We start from the raw sequence: 19703 nt of genomic DNA on the forward strand, positions 1-19703 counted from the left end.
TTTATATATATATATATATATATAATTTTTTTTTTTTTTTTTTTTTGTATGCCAGCTGATAAAAGTCTGAAACTCTCATCCAGCAAACTGTTTCAACCTGCAGCCGGTTTCTGTGTAGATAGCTTGTTATTTAAGTAAGCATCTCTGAGCCATATAAGGATATTCTCATGCCTCGTGTTGAAGAGAAGGGGCGGAGTCAGCAGAGCTCATTAGCATTTAAAGAGACATGCACCGAAACGAGTCGCTGTGATCAGAGCTGTTTCTGACAAGGGTGTTGTTTTTCGGGTCACACAGAAAGACCAGACCGGAATTTGAGTCGCAATCCTGTCCAATACTGAACTGTGTGTCTGTGTGTTTTGTGTTCAGGTGGCGGCTCGGGCTGGAGTTTATGAGCTGTTGAATCAGTTGGGCTTCTCTGAGTTTGAGGACCTGAGAGACTCAACCCTCTGTCGTCTCCGACATCGCTGGCAACAGCAGAACCGCCACGGGCTCCCGTTCAGAGGAGAATTCATCTGAGAAACCTCTTCATTTGAAGGATGTCCACCTGTTTTTGACCAGTAGCTGAAGTGTGAAGGACTAGATCTTAAACCCACTGTGAGGAACTCTAATAAGAACACGCGATGATCAGATGATGTTGCATGAATATTCATGAGCTCTCACATGTGGATGCTCATTTATAAATGTACTTTCTGGCTTTTTTCTCTTTCTGTGCAGGTCTCTCACATCTATTATTAACTTAACAGGACTCTTTTTACATTACTTTTAGCTTTAGATTATTATTTGACGTGCATCTGCTTGTATAGTTTATTCACTCTGTTCTTTTTTTAACATTTGAAGGCTGCAGGAACTATAATGTTGAGTTTCTCATGACGAAGACTTTTATAAATGCGGACTCCATTAAAATTCTTTTGTAACAGGAATGTGTTCGTTTATTGACTGCTGAATCTGTGACTCGTTTGTTTTAATAGGATCTTGAAGGAGAAAACGTGTGCACATGTATCATGGGTCTTTGCATGTAAACAGCTATAATGTATTTCTAGAAGCGTTTGGGATCTGGAGTCATGCTGAAGCGTCCCGCTGTATTCTGGGAGGTATGGAGGAGGACATGCTTTGCATCATGGGTAGGATTAGACTCTCATTAGTGGGGCTTCAGAGGCTTGTGGTTTTTAATTGTCTGTGGAAAAGTGGAAGAGACGAGCTGAGCGCTCCTGACCTGAAAGGGGGGTATTTTCTGTGATGTCATCATGTGGTTGAGCCTGAATTCTGCACAGAGACAAAACACATGCGACTCGAAGAAAAAAACACTTTGGTAAAGCACAAAGGCAACACACTGAAGTATAATGTACTGATGAGTTATATCATTAAAAAATATAAGACTAGCAATATAAAATAAATCCATTACGCATTAAAGGAATAGCTCAAAATCTAAATTAGCTGTAAATGTGTTCAGTTTGTTTCTTCATCAGGTTTGTAGAAATGTAGCACTGCATCAGTGTCTCATCGATGGATGCTCTGCAGTGAATGGGTGCCGTCAGAATGAGAGTCTGATAAAAACATCACAATAATCCACAGCACTCCAGTCCATCAGTGAACATCTGGAGAAGACAAAAGATTACTTGTGGATTATTGTGATGTTTTTATCAGACTCTCATTCTGACGGCACCCATTCACTGATGAGCATCCGTTGATGAGACACTGATGCAATGCTACATTTCTCCAAACCTGATGAAAAAACAAACTCATCCTGATCCCGGGATAAACTGAGGGGGAGCACATTTTCAAAAAACGTTCGGTTTTGGGGTAATAATATAAAAAAAATCAAATATTATCGTCTCCTGCTTAACCATAAAAAATGTGAATAATCCCAGACTGTCTTCACTTGAGATTAGAAACAGCCTGGAAACCGCACAACATCATGGCAAGGAAGCACCACTTAGATTTTCTTCAGAAACTGTTCAATCATACAATCTTTCACTAAATGTTGCCACTCAGTTATTTTATGCAGTCTCAGACAAAATGTGATTTCTCTAAAGACACCGGTTTCACTGATATCTCCCCAGTAGTAGCAACATTTCTTGCATGCTATTAAAAAAAATATTGCTTACAGAAACTCACAGACATAAAGGATGTGATTTTTTTTTTTTTTTTTTGTCCTGTGGTTTCAGAGGAAGTCCTGCAACCATGCAAACATGAGACTAATGTCTGTGAGACGTGCCGGCGGTTTCTGCTTCAGCTTTGGGGTTTGTAAATATTTGCTGATACACATAAAGTCATGTAAACATATGCAGAGCGGTCTACATGGGGATGTGCTATATCAGCTAATGACAAAACACCCCTCGCAACGATCAATGCTTCTCAACTGGTGAAGAGCAGGAGAATGATGCAAACGATTCAGCAATAAACCATGTACTTGTGTAGTAAGAACAGCTACATAAACACTTTGTTGCTGGTGTCAAAGGTCATGTGTCAAACTCTATAGTTTTGTGCACTATTATTTTGGTATTGCATTGCATTGGACTTTTTTAGTTATAGGGTTTATTTTTAAACCTTTATAGTTATTGTTGTACACTCTTAAAGGGGACATCGGATTACATTTTCTCTTTTATTTATTGCTTTTTTTTTTTTTTTTTTGTATACCAGCTGATAAAAGGCTGAAACTCTCATCCAACAAACTGTTTCAATCTGCAGCCGGTTTCTGTGTAGATAGCTTGTTATTTAAGTAAGAGCATCTTCGAGCCATATAAGGATATATTCGAAGAGAGGGGCGGGGTCAGCAGAGCTCATTAGCATTTAAAGAGACATGCACCGAAACGAGTCGCTGCGATCAGAGCTGTTTCTGACAAGGGTGTTGTTTTACACAACATTGAGGAGTTTGAACTAAAGTATGTTACAGACATTTCATGAAGAACCTTAGAATCCGTAAACATCCAACGTCCCCTTTAATTATGACAATATAGGCATCCGTGAGACTTGTAATGTTTTTGAAGAAGTCTCTTCTGCTCATCAAGGCTGCATTTATTTGATTAGAAATAAAGAAAAAGACCGTAATCTTGCAAAATGTTTTTATAATCTAAAATAGTGGTTTCTATTTGAATATCCTTTAAAATATAATTTATTTATGTGACGCAAAGCTGAATTTCCATCATCATTACTCCAGTGTAAAGTGTGACATGATTTTCAGAAATCATTTTAATATGCTGAATTATTATTAGAAATATCACGTTTTTTTTTTTTTTTTTTTTTTTTTTTTTATGGAAGCATATACTTTTTAACAGATTCTTATTCAGGATTCTTTGATTAATAAAAAGTTAAAAAGAACAGCATTTATTCAAAATATAAATACTTTCTAACAATATAAATCTCTGCAATCAATTTAACACATTGTTGAATAAAAGTTTTAATTTCTTTAAAAACAAAAAAAATTATAAAAGATTATAAAAATTGCACTGACCCCAAACTTTTGAACTGTGGTGTATACTGTTAGGTTTAAATAAATTCTATTCTTTTTATACATTCCAGCACTGATAATAATTCAGCATATTAAAATGATTTCTGAAGATCATGTGACACATAATGATGGAAATTCAGCTGCACATCACAGAAATAAATGACATTTGAATTTATATTAAAATAGAAAAACTTGTTTTTACATCATAATAGTATCTCACAATTTTTCATCTTGTATTTTTGATCAAATAAATGCAGAAAAGAAACTAAAACATTAAAAAATCATTCCAATCCCAAACTTGTCAATACATTCAATACATTCCAGACTGACCTTCAGTCATTTATGCTTCTAATAACGTCTTCCAGGAAGCAGTAAATGTGTGCTAGTGCTGCTGTTGAGAGCATGGCCTACTGTATCTGCCAGCATCTGCAGATAAGCTCTTCTGTGGACGGTATGGCGGCCGCTGCTTTGAAATGCCTTCCAGATCCTCTTGAGATCCTCTCGGAGCTGAAACCGGAGCCGGCGCTTCAGAGAGACGTGAAGAAGAGGGCAAACAAAGAGCTGCATTGAGAGGAAACCAGCGCTGAACTCCACGCTTTCTCTCGCAGACCAAAACTTCTGCGCTGCTTATTAAAGCTTCAGGCCTTCAGCCGTCACACTTTGACATCTTCATCCATTAGAGAACCATTATTCATCCAGCCCTAACACACATCACGCCTGGCTTGACTTTATATGTAATGTAGAAACACGGCGGTTCACTTATAGCACCGGTGATCTGCCACTTATTAGTGAAACTTAAAATAACTAACTTAAAAGGTCAGTTGTTCAGTCAAATCAACCCAGTGTCACTTCAGCTTCATGAATTTACATATAAGAGTCATTTTCAGCAGCCTTTTGTGTGAATTACTCCTCTAAACTTACAATAGATTTAGCACATAGTATAATCAAAATATAACATAATAAATTATTTTGAATGTAATTAAAACCAAAAGTATATTTACTGAAAAATAAAATTTATAAATAAACATGAGCTATGGTTTATCCATGGTGTAGTTCACACATACCAAAACTATAATCGAAAAAAAAAATTGTGTTTGTATGCTTTAAATTAATGTTGCTGTAATTTGGTTTATTTATTTGTATTTTTATACTGATATGCATTAATGTGCATTTTTCCAAACAAAATAAGCAAATAAATAAATGTAACATTTAATAATAACAAACATAAGTTTGTAGTAATCTTTGTTACTTTTATGAACGATGATAATAATAAAGTAACCATTTTAATTAAAATGTAAAACCATATTAACTACAGTTATACTACAGTAAGCTTAGTTCACTTGTTGTAAAAATTATTAAATAGTAATTGAAAACTCATGTTTGTTGATGCCCAATCCAAATATTGGGTGAGTATTGACATTAAATTTTATTTATTTATTTTTTATTCAATTGTATTATTTATTTTATTTTTATTTTATTTTTTTTTTTTTTTTTTCACTTTATTTTTTTTTTTACCACAAACTTCTGGTTCGACCAATGGCATGAGTCTGGGGGCGGGACTATGTGTTTAATCGACCAGTGACAGGTAGGGGGTGTGTTTAGGGAAACCAGTTTGAAAACGGTCATTATTTTTGCAGATTTTATTTGGTGGTGCCATGACCCGGACGAAGGCTGGACGTTTCCTTATGTCTGATTCTGACCTCATCTGAAAGTCTGAATCACAAACTGACACGGGACAGATCAGCATCATTTACACCGTCAAGAAGCAGAATCAGTTTTGTTGGATTTGACTTTATCCCAGTAAAGCCTGACATATAAAACGATACTCACAAAATCAGCTTTTTGAGCCTGAACTGTTGAATGAACCTTTAGACAAAATACTGCAAATGTGTTTTCTGTTGAGTATCATGTTTGCTCCATCAAAGTACGGATTTGGTGCTTTGCAGGCAAGAAAAAACAGCATGAGATGGGAATGACATGAAGGTCAGTAAATGATGATAAAATGTTCATTTTGGCTGAACTATTCCTTTAATGAATGACTAACATAAAACCAAGCGATGAAGTTTTCTGGACTGTTTATGCTGGACTAAACAAGCATTATAAAAGGTTGCATGTGTGACTCAGTAGAGCTGGAACAAGATGATTCTGTCTTCCTGTTTCATCGGATGCCTTAACAAGACCGGTTCGCATCTGAGTCACACCTGAATCACGCTAAAAACCTCCAGGATCTGCTTCGCCAGGCCTTATACGGGATGAGTGCCTATTATCAGCCAATAGAGGGTGAGATCAGGGGGTTTTCTCTTCTGGGGAGCTGCTTCATCAGAAAAACCTTGTGGGAAACAGCTGATTGCATGTGAAAGAAAGAGCTCTAACAAGAGAGTTGCTGGATCCTTCTTGTGAATTGACTGATTTCTGATGGTATAGCAATCATTCTGTCTTGCTTTTGAAGATTGTGACTTTTAATCTCCTGAAGTTTTTATTCATGTTGGTGTTCCGGTGTATCACTAATCACAGTCTGTCCTGCTAATTAATTCAGAAACATGCAAATTGGCAGCATTGGATCACCTTCATCCTCTGCCAATAGGGGGCGCTGCACTTCAAACTGACTTTAAACTATTTCTGGTCCGAATTTTATACTGTAAATATTAATATGACAAGGCCAGTTAATCTACTGAACTATATTTTTCTTGCATATGCATTCAGTCAATGCTCTAATAAATCACATTTTGCAAAGTTTAATGCTTAATGTTTGGAAAAGCCAAATCCATTAACTCAATGTGTAATACAGTAAATTAAAACGTAATTTATTTTTATTTTTTTTAGCTGCACTTTAAACAGTCTTAAATGATTTCTGTTTCCACGTATATAGTTTAAAAGTGAGATAAACTATTCTATAACTAATAAAAACAAAATACATAAATAAATGATATATATATACAAACAAAGGACAAACTAATTGCATTTCAAAATCTGCGACGTGGAATGCATTGCATTATCTTATGGAAACTAAGGGTGCATAAATGAGTACGAAACTGTTTTTAGGTAAACTGTCCCTTTAAATGACTCTTTCAAGTTTTCTCTTTTTCCCACCAGTGTGTTTTTAAAGCACAAATGTCTGAAAGCGTTCAATAAAAACACTCCTGAGACTTTCCAAAGCATTGAACTACTTTAAACCATTGCATGCCCTCTGATTAAAAGCACGTTTTAACCATTTAAGACCCATTTTTCCACGCGTGGAGCTCCAGGCGGTCTTCTCTTTTTTTCCCTCTGCTCGAGCTGTCGTCATGAGCTCTCTCTCAGTGATGGGTTGTCCCATCTGAGTCCAGTCCACTTCAGTCCATCAGAACTCTGCAGAAACTCTCGGTGTCCTTCAGTCTGGAGTTTGAGAGCCGCTCGCAATGCTCCGCAGGTCCGTGCAACTTTCTCCAGCACACCGTTCCTCATGAACCTCGTCCAGGAGGAAAGTTTCCAGTGTACTTCCAGAAGAAAACTCTCGTGCATTGGCTCTCACCGCCACAGCTATGGATTATATATATCTAATCATGTACTGTACGATAAACCTCTTATTTATGGACTATAGGCATGCTGCAAAATCTCATGGTAAGAGACGCTGGTTTATATGAGCTGATCTTTGTTTGTGTGTGTTTGAAATGTAAATACTTAGAAAGAAAGAACGGGTTAAAAAAAATGAACTCAAGTTCAAGTCGTCAACCTTGTGTTTCTGACTGCAGATATACTGAGTGCATGCGATTTTTTGCATGCATACGTCTTTTTTACAACTTTATAAATAAAATAAAAAACAGTAGTATGTTTAAATATTATAAATAGTAATTATAGAATTTTGTGCATGCATATAACATTTTATTTGTTCTTATATAACGTTAAGGTTGTAATGCACTCTTCTGTTCTGTTTGTTCTTGTTAGGGAGTCCCTCCGGTAAACTGAGTGAATTCGGTCTGATAGTCCCGTTCAGCACTGACGCGCGGGGCCGGTTCGTTTCTCACGTGCTTTCCGCGAGAGCGTCACCGACCGGCAGGAAACGGGTCCCGCGCGACGCCCCCGTTACGCCTCACACGGCCCTGAACGCGCAACAGCTGTTCTTCAACGTCACAGTGTTTGGAAAAGAGCTGCACTTGCGCCTGAGGGCCAACAGGAGACTCGTGGCCCCTGGAGCTTTTGTTCAGTGGCAGGAGGATTTTGAGGAACAGGCCAAAGAGCGGATCCTGGGAGACTGCGTGTTTACCGGGGATGTAACGGATGTACCGAGGGCCTCGGTGGCCATCAGTAACTGTGATGGACTGGTAAGTAACAGCTCACACTGGCTGTGTCTCAAAACCCAGTGAGATGTCAACCTTGGGCATCATAAGAGCGTGCAGCTTTGTCAAAAGTGGTGCATACAGAGTCTTGAAAACCTGTGAAATGCAAAAAATTCCCCAGTTTAAATGATGTTTAAATATGTAAATCATGCATTATAAAATTAAATGTGAACTTTTTTGCATGCATTTCCAGAACAAAAAAAAAAACAGAAAGCCTGGTTGAACATTTTTGTTTTATTTTGCACATATATTCTATAGTTAAATATGTTTACAGCGGTGATCTTGGATTTCTATTTTATCACTCCATAAATCAGAAAATACTGTGAATAGCCGGGATAAATACATCTTAACCTTGTTTTTATAAGCAAAATAATATATAAACCAGGTCAAATGATACAAGAGCAAAACCCACATTAAAGACCTTCAGAATAAAGTTTTGGTGTATGGAATTGCCGTTGAAGTGGAGAAAAAAACGTTGATTTGTATTGTTATTGAAATCTACAGAAGCAAATAGATAAATGCTTTAAAATAAACACATTATGAAAAGCCAAACAGTCTAATATCTCAATGAAAAAAAAAAATGTTTGACTATAGTGTCTTGCCTTCATTTTTGGCCATCATCAAAATAGCATAAAAGTTTATTTTTGGATTTCGTAGTTGTTCTTGCCAACATAGAGTTTTTGGGCATGTACTGCATAGAAAGGCTCTAAATTCGGACAGTGTTTTGGGGCATCAGATGCTTCAAAAGTGCTGCTCATATTGCATGAAGATCCCAGGATTGCAGCTCACCAGGTTTCGGGATTTTAACATTCATTATAATGACTCAAACTGTTGTATAAATCTGAGTTTACTGATTATCCGCTGCCCTCGGGACATGTTCAACTGTCATATGGCTGTAGTTTCCAGTCTTTCCAGCTCTTACGTAAGATTCACATGCCCCCCCCAGCTCTGACTATACTTTCACTTTCCTGGCTTGTCAAACTAATAAAGTCTGTCTTTCCCTTATCCTTATCCGAGGGTCACAGTACACAAATTTCCCCAAAGTATGACAGGATTCATTAATTTGGCAGCTGAAAGAAAATCAGCAACAGTCAACATCCTATCTTAACAAGAACAAGAAGAGTTACGCCTTGTTTTGTTCTCTTATGAAGACTTGCTGTCTTGAGGTTTTGTTTAGGTCACAGATTCAAACCATCCCAAATCTCCCCAAACACACATGGATTCAGTTGACCCTTCTGACCCTGTAAACCTGAGTAAGTACATCCTTACTAAACGAAGACTGCAGGTCTCGCACACTCACAGTTATGTGATGCGTCTCTATGTATAGAGGCTCATGTCTACCACGAAAAAAAAAAAATTTGCGAGATGTATACTGAGGATTCATAGAAAAAGTCAGAATTGCTAGACATAAACTCAAAATTCTGGAGGAAAAAGTCAAAACTGCGAGATGTAAACGAAGAATTTTGGAGAAAAAAATCTTAATTGTAAATTAAAATTAAATTAAATTTATGCATTTAGCAGACGCTTTTATCCAAAGCAACTTACAGTGCATTAGGCTATCAATTCTTACCTATCATTGTGAGATATAAACTCAGAATTCTGGAGAAAAAGTCAAAACTGGGAGAAGTAAACTCAGAATTCAGAGTAAAAAAAGTCAGAATTCCAAAATGTAAACTCAGAATTCCAAAAAAAGCCAGAACTGCAAAATGTAAGCTCAGAATTCTGGAGAGAGAAACAATCTGAATTGTGAGATACAAACTCAGAATTCAGAGTAAAAGAAGGCAGAATTCCAAGATGTAAACTCAGAATTCCCCAAAAAGTCAGAACTGCGACATATAAATTTAGAATTCTGGAGAAAAAAAATCTGAATTGGGAGATATAAACTCAAGCGTTCAGAGTAAAAACTATCAGAATTCCAAGATATAAACTCATAATTCTGAGTAAAATAGTCAGAATTCCAAAATGTGATTTCGGAATTCCAAAAAAAGATAGAACTGCGAGATGTCAACTCACAATTCTGGAGAAAAAAGTCAGAACTGCAAGAGATAAAGTCCGAATTCTGAGTAAAATAGTCAGAATTCCAAAATGTAAACTCGGAATTCAAAAAAAATGTAGAACTGCGAGATGTCAACTCAGAATTCCATAAAAAAGTCAGAACTGCGAGATATAAACTCAGAATTCAGAGAAAAAGAAGTCAGAATTGCAAATTATAAACTCAGAATTTTAAATTAAAAAGTCAGAATTCCAAGATGTAAACTCAGAATTCCCAAAAAAGTCACAACTGCGAGATATACATTTTGAATTCTGGAGAAAAAAAATCTTAATTGCGAGATATGAGATATAAACTCAAGAGTTAAGAGAAAAAACTATCAGAATTCCAAGATATAAACGCAGAATTCTGAGTAAAATAGTCAGAATTCCAAAATGTAAACTCGGAATTCCAAAAAAAGTTAGAACTGCGAGATGTCAACTCACAATTCTTGAGAAAAAAGTCAGAACTGCAAGAGATAAAGTCAGAATTCAGAGAAAAAGAAGTCAGAATTCCAAAATGTAAACTCCAAATTTTAAATAAAAAAGTCAGAATTCCAAGATGTAAACTCAGAATTCCAAAAAAAAGTCAGAAATGTGAGATATACATTTAGAATTCTGGAGAAAAAAATCTGAAATGCGATATATAAACTCAAGAGTTCAGAGTAAAAACTATCAAAATTCCAAGATATAAACTCAGAATTCTGAGTAAAATAGTCAGAATTCCAAAATGTAAACTCGGAATTCCAAAAAAAGTTAGAACTGCGAGATGTCAACTCAGAATTCTGGAGAAAAAAGTCAGAACTGCAAGAGATAAACTCAGAATTCAGAGAAAAAGAAGTCAGAATTCCAAGATGTAAATTCAGAATTCCATAAAAAAGTCAGAATTGAGAGAAAAATGTCAGAAATCCAATATGTTAAATGAGAATTCTTGAGAAAAAAAGATAGAAATGCTCAGAATTCAGATAATTAATTAATTAAAAATAGTTTTTTTGTTTTTGTTTTATTCTGGGGGGGGGGGGTCTGAATTGAGATGTCAACCATAAATTTTGATAAAACTGTGAAACAAAAAGTCTCAATTAGCTTTTTATATTTCCATGCCAAGGCATAAATAAACTTCCATATGTATATGACTGTGCATTGTTGTTGTGACTGCTCGACACACGCCCAGCACTTCTGTGACAGGACGTCTGTGTTGTTGTCTCCACTGTTATTAGTTTAATCAAAGAGCTTTAGGAGGCAGCCAAAATTGCTTTGCTTTTTCAGTGCAACTCAATACTCCCCTCAGCAGTGATTTCCGCGAGGGGCAGCACAGAGCGCCTCTGTTCCTCCAGCACGTTTGCGCACACAATGAGATCATTCATTACGGCCACATTGATCACTCGCTTAGGTAATCACTGTCAGGGCCGCGCGGACAATGACACGCTGTCTCCTGCGCCGCTGTCCCCGACAGAACCGATACTGCGCTGCCTCTCCTGCGAGAACCCAGCACAACAGCCATTCTGTGCTGTTCAACAAAATATCGTTTAGGGATGAGAAAATGAAAGTGACAGACTCCAGCTGCAGCAGAAGTGTTTATTTGTGCAGCATTAATGCAGCTATTAGCAGCCAGCAAATGCATTCACAGTTTAAGATGTGCATGCTTGAGATATTCAAGACATTCAAGATTGACAGTCAGTTTAACTTGTTAATCACATATAGAGTGTAGCTGCTTTACGAAGCATGCCAATCCATTAAGAATAACAGGATTGAAGTGTTTGTTATAGTATTTTAACACTATACTGTGCATAGCATAGACAATCTTTGTGTGCATACAGTAGAATAACTGCAAAACTGTATTTGTCTTTGTGCATATGCAACAGTAAGAAATGTATCCCATAATGCACTTGACTTGACCTTTTACATTAAGCATAATTAATGAACTGGAAGTTGCATTACAAACGGTGGTGATCTTTACTATATTTTCACCATATAGATTTCCAGACATTTTTTCAGCAACTATTTCTACTTTCAGAATCTAACAAGCATGTAATAAGGTCATGTGACAACAATGTAGAATACTATTTTTTCATACACATATGCATAATACAGTGCACTAGTATTTCATTCTGAAACTGTCAAAGGTTTCTTTTGTTATAACTCAAATTTGTTTCATTGATTAACAGTGTGGCGATATTTACTACATTCAAATCTAAACATCCGTCTGCTCCAGTTGCTGCAAATCATGTTTCTACTGATGAGAAACCCTACAAAATGAGAGTTTTCTCATACTTTATTGAACCTTAAACCCTCGGAGACCCACTGTGGGAAGATTGCAGCAATTTAAAGTGACTGAATGCATCTTGTACTAGGAAATGTGTTGTTTTGGCACGCAACATGCTCACTGCATACTGACACCATTGCTTCAAGGATGATATATAATTATGGTCTCATTAAGCAGCAGTGAAGGCAATGTCAAGCTGTTTGTGAGTTGCGCTTGCATTGAGACCCCTATACAGCAGGTAAACAAACCACCCGTGCACCACAGTAATGAAGACTTAAGGACAGAAGCACTTCTGATGAATATGTGAACAGACAACACTTATTGTGGCACTGGATCTCTGAAGCGTACCAGACATGATTATGAAAGCTGAAACCCTGGCAGACTCTTGTATGAGGTGGTCCAAATGTCTTTCTGAAGTCTAGAGTTTGGGTGCTGAGGCTATCCATAACAGCGAACCTGCCGAAAACCGTAGAAAATATGGTAGCTAAGCAAACTTGATGAAGCAACATAAAATAATGCATTATTTTGTTAGTAACAGACCTCAAGGTGGCGATAGAGTTTCCTTCAAATGTGTGTGCCATTCAAACAGGTTAACTAACTTTAACTAACCCGCTCAGTAAGATTCTCTTCTGTTGCATCATCATGACCATAATTGAGGAGATGAAAGAGAAAACGGCTTAAAATGCATGCTAAAAGCGACAAAACTTGAGAATGTGATGTGTGCTTTTGTTGCTTGATGACTTGCAGTGACACGTTTCAGAATGCAGCAACACAAAATCAAGCTAGATGCATATTTTAGGCCTTTTATTGCAAAAGCAAGATGCATGCAAATGCCTCCGATTAAAGAATAACGGCACCACTTGGAATTGCAAACATAAAATCTGGTTGTTTCTGATGATTTTTGAATGGATGATCGTTCTATGGCTCATGTGTTAGAGGGTCCAAACTTCTCTCTGAAGTCTTTCACACACATCTCGTGTCTGCAGCATGCAAACGATGCATATTTATTTATTTCAGACCATGCATGTAAGGTTTTTGTGCTGAGGCTATTCGTACTGTGTGCAAAAATTGTGAAAAGCCCTGTAGGCCAATTTACAGAATGACACATTTCAGAATGCACTGACACAAAATCGATGTCGCAAAGCCAGATGCATTTATATTTCACATCCTTTTCTGTATGTTTTAGGCCTTTTGTTGCAAACACAAAATGCATGATATACTTCTGAATAAAGAATAATGTCACACCTAACGTTGCAAACATAAAACCTGGTTGTTTCTGACAACTGCACTGCGTGACATGTTCACAAGCCGGTATCGATCAGCTTGGTTGCTCTTATCCACACTCTGTCAAACCCAACTCCATACAGGATCCAGGACAGATGACCATTGTACTGTATATTGATGGAGTGCATCGACTGACACAAACAGCCCCCACATTAGAGCTCTTATGCAACGCAGTGGGTTTATTTGCTTTATCTGCCTCCATCCAGCGGGTTATCAGACACACGGTCGCTGAAGGAGGTCAATGTGCTTCTAAACTCGCCCTGCAGAAATGCACAGACAGCTGCTCTCAGCATGGGCAGAGATAACTGTAATCGCTGCCTTAATGTGGCGCGTTTCAAAGCACGTCCTCAAGGTTTTATGAATAGTAGGGTGTCCCCTTCAAGCCTATGAGGTCATTGGTGTGGCACGGATCCGTCGGGAGAGGAAGCACGCCTGTCACGGTAAAGATAGATCAGCTGCTGAGCGTGTGATTGAGAGCGTGCCAACATCAACACCGGCACGTCTTGGCTTGCAAGGTCTTCGTGTCGACGAGCGTCCTCCACCCTATGAACAGCAGGCTGCAGATTCACACAGTTCACTGAATAAATCAACATGCATGCAGTAATGAATGCTCTCTTTACCTGATGCACAGAGCGTGCACGGTTTAAAAGTTTTGCTGTGCATGTGTCAAAGCGCTCTTTAAAACCAAATGCGACAGCTGTCAGTTGAGCCGTCAGCTGAATCTCTGGACTATTTCCATCTAACTTTAGCTTGTCTCCATGCAAACCCACAGCAAACCCAGTTAAGGGTGTGCATGGTGATATGGAATGCTGTGAAAGCATATCTGTTCTATCTCTGCATCCAAGATCTTTGCGGTTGCTAGATTCAGTCGGACCTCCATGAATTCATGGGAAAACTGGACGTGCCGTCACTAGCTTGCACTTAAGCTTACACGGTTCTCACAGAAGTGAGGAGTGATGACATAAAGTCTAATTTGGTTAATGTATGTACTGTATGTGCGCTGGAAACTGGAGTATTAAGTGTATCAAGAAGCGTCTATTTGTGTTTGCATGAAGACCAGGATGTCAAAGACAATCCCTGCTCCAGCAACACACACCATGTCGTTTTCAAAAAAGCTAGATTGGCTGGATTAAATGTGTTTAAGTAGGGTTGAATCTAAACTCTCTGGCATGTGACCTGCTGGGAAAACTGATGCACATGGTTTATTATGTTTCCATGTCAGACCCCAACGGAGAAATTATAAAAATAGTTCTGTCGTCATTTATTCTCCTTGATGTGGTCGGTCATTCGGGTTTGGAACGCCATGAGTGTGAGTAAATGATGACAGAAGACCGGAATACGAAAGAAGATATGGAATACACTTAATACGAAGCCTGTTTATTTTGAGGCCTGGTGTGTTGACGGATGCGATTATAAAAGATGGAGTCGTGGTGTGAGAGCTTTACGTTTGTCTGTCAGCGCTTGCTGCATTCTGCGTTAATTAGTGTGAATCTCTCTGTGTGATGAACGACATGTTCTCCTCTGGACGCCGGTTCATGCTGGATTAAAATACTGTACTGGCCAAATATTGTCATTTCCTAACAAACCAAACATCAATGGAAAGCTTATTTATTCAGCTTTCTTAGATGATATAAAATCTCAATTTTGAGAAATTTAGCTTTATGACTGGGTTTGTGGACCTGGGTCATATATATCAGTGTCCATGTCAATAAAAATATTAATAAAAGCTCTTCTGGTCACCAAGGTTGCATTTACTAATACAGTAAAAATTGTTAAATATTATTACCATTTAAAACAGCTGTTTCTATGTAAATATATATTAAATTGTAATTTATTCCTGTGATGCTCCGCTGTATTTTCAGCATCATTCCTCCAGTCTTCAGTGTCACATGATCTTCAGAAATCTGAATAATATGATGATTTACTGCTCGAGAAACATTATCAGTGTTGTGCTGCACAATATTTCTGTGGAAAATGTGATGCATTTTATTTTTCAGGATACACAGATTAATTGAAAGTTCAAAAGAACAGCGTTTATTTGAAATAGAAATCTGTCACTTTTGATCAATTTAATGCATCCTTGCTGAATACAAATATTAATATCTTTTAAAAGATAGAAATGCCAGTAGAAAACGTATGATCGGTCCAAACGCTTGGCTCTCAGAATTGTTTACTTCAAACAGAAGGCCGAGATCCTGACTACAAATTATAGGTTGACAAACAATCTCCCTCAAATTGCATGTTTTGCTTGTTCTGTGACAATAACGAAAGACTTTGGGTTTTTCTCACCACTGGACGCTTGCCTTTTCTTTGTCTTTTTTTTGTTTGTTGAGCAGTTTTTAGAAAACCCCACTGTATTCTACAGTATTGCATCTTCTTCTTCTTCTTCAGTAAGTCACATCACTGAGAAACAGATTCAGATGGTTGGTTTTACAGTCTCAGTCCCTTAGATATAGTGTTTGGTCTGTGAATAACAAAACTTGTGCATTTATTTCACAGTATTTCATTGCTTTTTTAATTGTGCTTCCAAGATATTCCTTGGGTTTGTTTTAGACTCATTATTAAGTTTCTGCAATTAATTCAGGTGAAAACACTTGACTTACACGCTCCATTCAAACTTTATATCACAGATCATTTCAGTCTTGGATGTGCGTCTATTTCTGGTTGTTGTAAACATTATACTTTTTAAGAAACTTTAAAAATTCTCCCTGTGACAGAATTCTTTTAGAATGCGACAGTGATGAATCCTGGATTCCAATTGGTCTGTTTTATTACATTAATTTGCATACTGAATTGCTATTGGTTGATTCATTTCTACTCCAATTTTACCATCTTTTGCTGTTTAAACACTTTTAGACATCGTTAGGCAGCATTTCATTCCTAAATTTACACAAAACCTGCTGTTTGCAAACAGATATTTCTGGAAATGCAACTCTAAGGTGTCTTTACACACAGCCGAATTAAGGCTGCTCTGTGCCTGCTCAAAATTCAGTGTAAAGGAGCAATGCCACATCAAAGCCAGACTAAATTAAGCCTGCTCTGATCCACCTCAGCTCTTAATATCAAACTATACAGTTGTAAATGTGGAAATGCATTTAAGCCACCTCTGCAGCAATAAAGATTCACTGTAAAGACACTTAAATACCACTTCAGAAGCACTTCTATGCCACCTTTACATTGTAAACTAAAGCCATCTATACACTGCCAAGTTAAGACTGCTTTGTGCATTCTCAAAATTCAGTTTAAAGGTGCAATGCCGCAGAAAACTGACTAAGTTAAGCCTGCTCAGACCCACTTTAGCCCCTAGTGTGAAATTATACAGTTGCAATTACTGAAAAAATGCATTTATGCTACTTCTGAGCAGCATTAAACAGTATAAATGCCACTTCAGAAGCGCTTCTGTGCCACCTTTACAGTGTAAAATTGTGCACTTGTTTATTGAGTTCTTTTTTAATGTACTATATAACCTGTAAATGCATGTCCATGTGCCTGAAGATGACCGTCAGAGTCGAATCTGTGTGTTATTTCTGCTCATGTGTGATTCTTCTAGCTTGCGTGTGTGAAATGCTCGCGGCCGTATGAAGCTGGACGCAGCGTCTCGCTATATTATAAATATCCACCTTCAAAGACAGTGGAACTGATGTGTGGAATTTAGTGTAGATTCGTGCTTAAAGAGGCGTCAGGTTTTGCTTTTTCACTCGTATTTTCGAGAGGGACTGGAAAATGATAGACAAGGCGGTGTTCTCACGGTCTCAGCTCGGACTTGTTGGTTCTCTGCATGCTTTAACTAGATATTCTCATGTTCTGAAGTGAATTTAAGTGATGTCTGTGCATGCAAAAACTCGCTGGCGTGATGCTTCTGTGGTTTTCAGGACACTTGCCAGTGTGTTTTAGACTCTTTTTGTGGGAATCAAAGATTACAATAATTAAAAATGTGTTTCCTGGCCTTCATTACGGCCCTTTGTGTCCCAGATGAAAGTGTTTCCTTCGGCCTTTGTTCAGGTAAGAGCTCCAGCTCCATGAGACTGGTTACAGGCAAGCGTTTTTCGTCCTCTGCTGATGGAAAGTTTATATACAGATATATCAAGTCTGAAGTCAGAGGAAGGAGGAGTTTGTGCTGTTGGTCAATCCAGGTTAAACACTATCCATCATGGTCTGGATCGCTCGAAGTGTATTTATAGCATTCCTGCCCGAAACGCTTGCGGATGCTTTTCTGGATGATGTTTCTTGGCCTTTTTTGGCCACATTCAGAACATCATGAAACTCGTGCTGAACTCCTTCTGTGCTCGAGTTGACCGAAGTCGTTTTTTTGTTACTGTTTATTGGTTTCGGTTTGGTTCGATTCGTTTAATGATTTAGATTTTGTGATGGTCTGTGTTTGTCTGATGGTTTCAGGCCGGCTTGATTCGCACGGATGAGGAAGAGTTCTTCATCGAGCCGCTGGAGAAAGGTCAGCAGGAGGTGGAGGTCAAAGGTCGCGTCCATGTGGTCTACCGGAGGTCGGCCATCAAAAGGGACAAGGACCAGAGGCGAGATGACCTTCACAATGAAGGTGAGCAGAGGTTATGAGTTTTTTCCTGATTTAGTGATTTAGTTTACTATTTGTTTGACTATAATATGAATTATAATACAGCAGTATGACAGAATTTTTTTTTAATAATTAATACAATTGTTAAAAATAAGAAATATTACTAAATAATAAGAAGCAGTATAAAATAGCAACAATAATTAAATATTGTAATTTGTTACTTTTTAATTGTACTATTATTATTATTACTTAAATAGAAAAAAAAATATCAAAGTATTTAAAAACAAAAATATATACTAATCTATTATTTTTACATTTATTTAGACTTTTTATTTTATTAATCGATTACTTTTAATTTACAGTTAATTAAATATTATTATTACTAAATTGAAATAAGAAATTAATATTTTAGAACAATAAATAATAATAATGTGCAGTATAATTGTAAAATTATATTTCTAAACATTATAGTTTAATATGTACATAAATATAAAAATGTAAAACATTATAATTTAAGATTTTAAAATATAAAATAATTATATTAATAATATATATGTGAATATATATTAAAATATATATGTAAAATATATATATATATATTTAAATGTTCTTTAAATGTATCTGAGACTTTCTGCATGAAAAGATGTGAGTGATGATTCTGACCTGTGCATCAACAAACAATGAATAATGTATGCTGAAAATACAGAAATAAATTACAGTTTAATAGATATTCACACAGAAAACAGCTGTTTTACATTAGAATAATATTTCACAATTTTTCTCTATTTTTGATCAAGTAAATGCAGCCCTGGTGAGCAGAAGAGACTTCTTTAAAACACATTGAAAAGCTTTTAATATTGAATGATCGCCAAAGAATATTATGAAACTTGCTCAATGCATGTCCTTAGAATGTCTGGCTGTCCCAAAATAGTGATTTCCTGCTTCATGATGAAGAAACATTGAGAAACACTGGAACAAGAAGACGGAGAACTTATCAAAGGCTTTGTTAGATGCAGTATGAAATGGAAGACTTATAATCATAACATATGGCAAAACCCTTGCTGTACGCTGCTTTAATGCTTCACACCTGTATCAGAGGAATCCAGAGAGAGAATAATAATGTTCAGTAGTGGAAGTCTCGTCTCGTTCAGCTCTGACGTCTGTGAAATTATGGGAGAACGTCAATGTAAATACCATATGTCTTGAGTTTTATGGAGAGATGTGCCAGAGGTCTCCACGTTTTTTCGCTGTGGTGTTTACCTCGGCTGTGCCTTTCTTTTGCTGCAATTGAATTTATCCTCGACCTTCTGGTGTCTGAGGTTTCTGACCTTCAGTGATGTGTTTACAGCTTTGATTTGATCATTTTTCTTTCATGCAAAATATTAAAAAAAAATGCTGAGCTTGAGCAGCGGGTTTGGAGACAGAAACATAAACGGAGGTTATCTAGGAAATTTTAATTGTTTAACTTGATTTACTAAAATAACTAAAACTGAAATAAAAAAACATTAAAATGTACACAGATATATATATATATATATATATATATATATATATATATAAATATATATATATATATATATATATATATATATATATATATATATATATATATATATATATATATATATATATATATATAAATATATATATATATAAAGATAAAAAAACACAGCAAAATTATTGCAAGCTTATCTAAAATTAAATTAAATTGAAAAATATAAAAATTAAAACTATTTCAGCTAAAATAATAATGATAATAATAGTGAACTAAATGAGTTTAACTTGATGTACTAAAAACTAAAAAAGTAAAACCAAACAAAAAAGTGGTAAAACACA

At 36.6% G+C, this 19703-nt stretch overlaps 2 protein-coding genes across 5 annotated transcripts in view; both read left to right on the forward strand.

Annotated features, from left to right (window-relative positions):
• The window catches only part of LOC113055782 (paladin-like), a 57454-nt gene extending 56534 nt beyond the window's left edge, over positions 1-920 (forward strand). For both annotated transcript variants that reach the window (XM_026222142.1, XM_026222143.1), the window contains exon 20: positions 367-920. In XM_026222142.1, the coding sequence (XP_026077927.1) occupies positions 367-516 (150 nt within the window). In that variant the 3' untranslated portion in view covers positions 517-920. The remainder of the gene's footprint in view (positions 1-366) is intronic.
• Positions 921-6551: 5631 nt separating this feature from the next.
• Positions 6552-19703, forward strand: part of adamts14 (ADAM metallopeptidase with thrombospondin type 1 motif, 14) — a 50992-nt gene continuing 37840 nt past the window's right edge. The window contains exons 1-3 of one of the 3 annotated variants that reach the window (XM_026222124.1): positions 6552-7048; positions 7373-7749; positions 17735-17891. In XM_026222124.1, coding sequence (XP_026077909.1) covers positions 6970-7048; positions 7373-7749; positions 17735-17891 — 613 coding nt within the window. In that variant the 5' untranslated portion in view covers positions 6552-6969. The remainder of the gene's footprint in view (positions 7049-7372; positions 7750-17734; positions 17892-19703) is intronic. The other 2 variants (XM_026222123.1, XM_026222125.1) reach the window with 2 other exon arrangements.

Source organism: Carassius auratus, chromosome 37, assembly GCF_003368295.1.
Source record: "Carassius auratus strain Wakin chromosome 37, ASM336829v1, whole genome shotgun sequence".
Taxonomy (NCBI): Eukaryota; Metazoa; Chordata; class Actinopteri; order Cypriniformes; family Cyprinidae; genus Carassius; species Carassius auratus.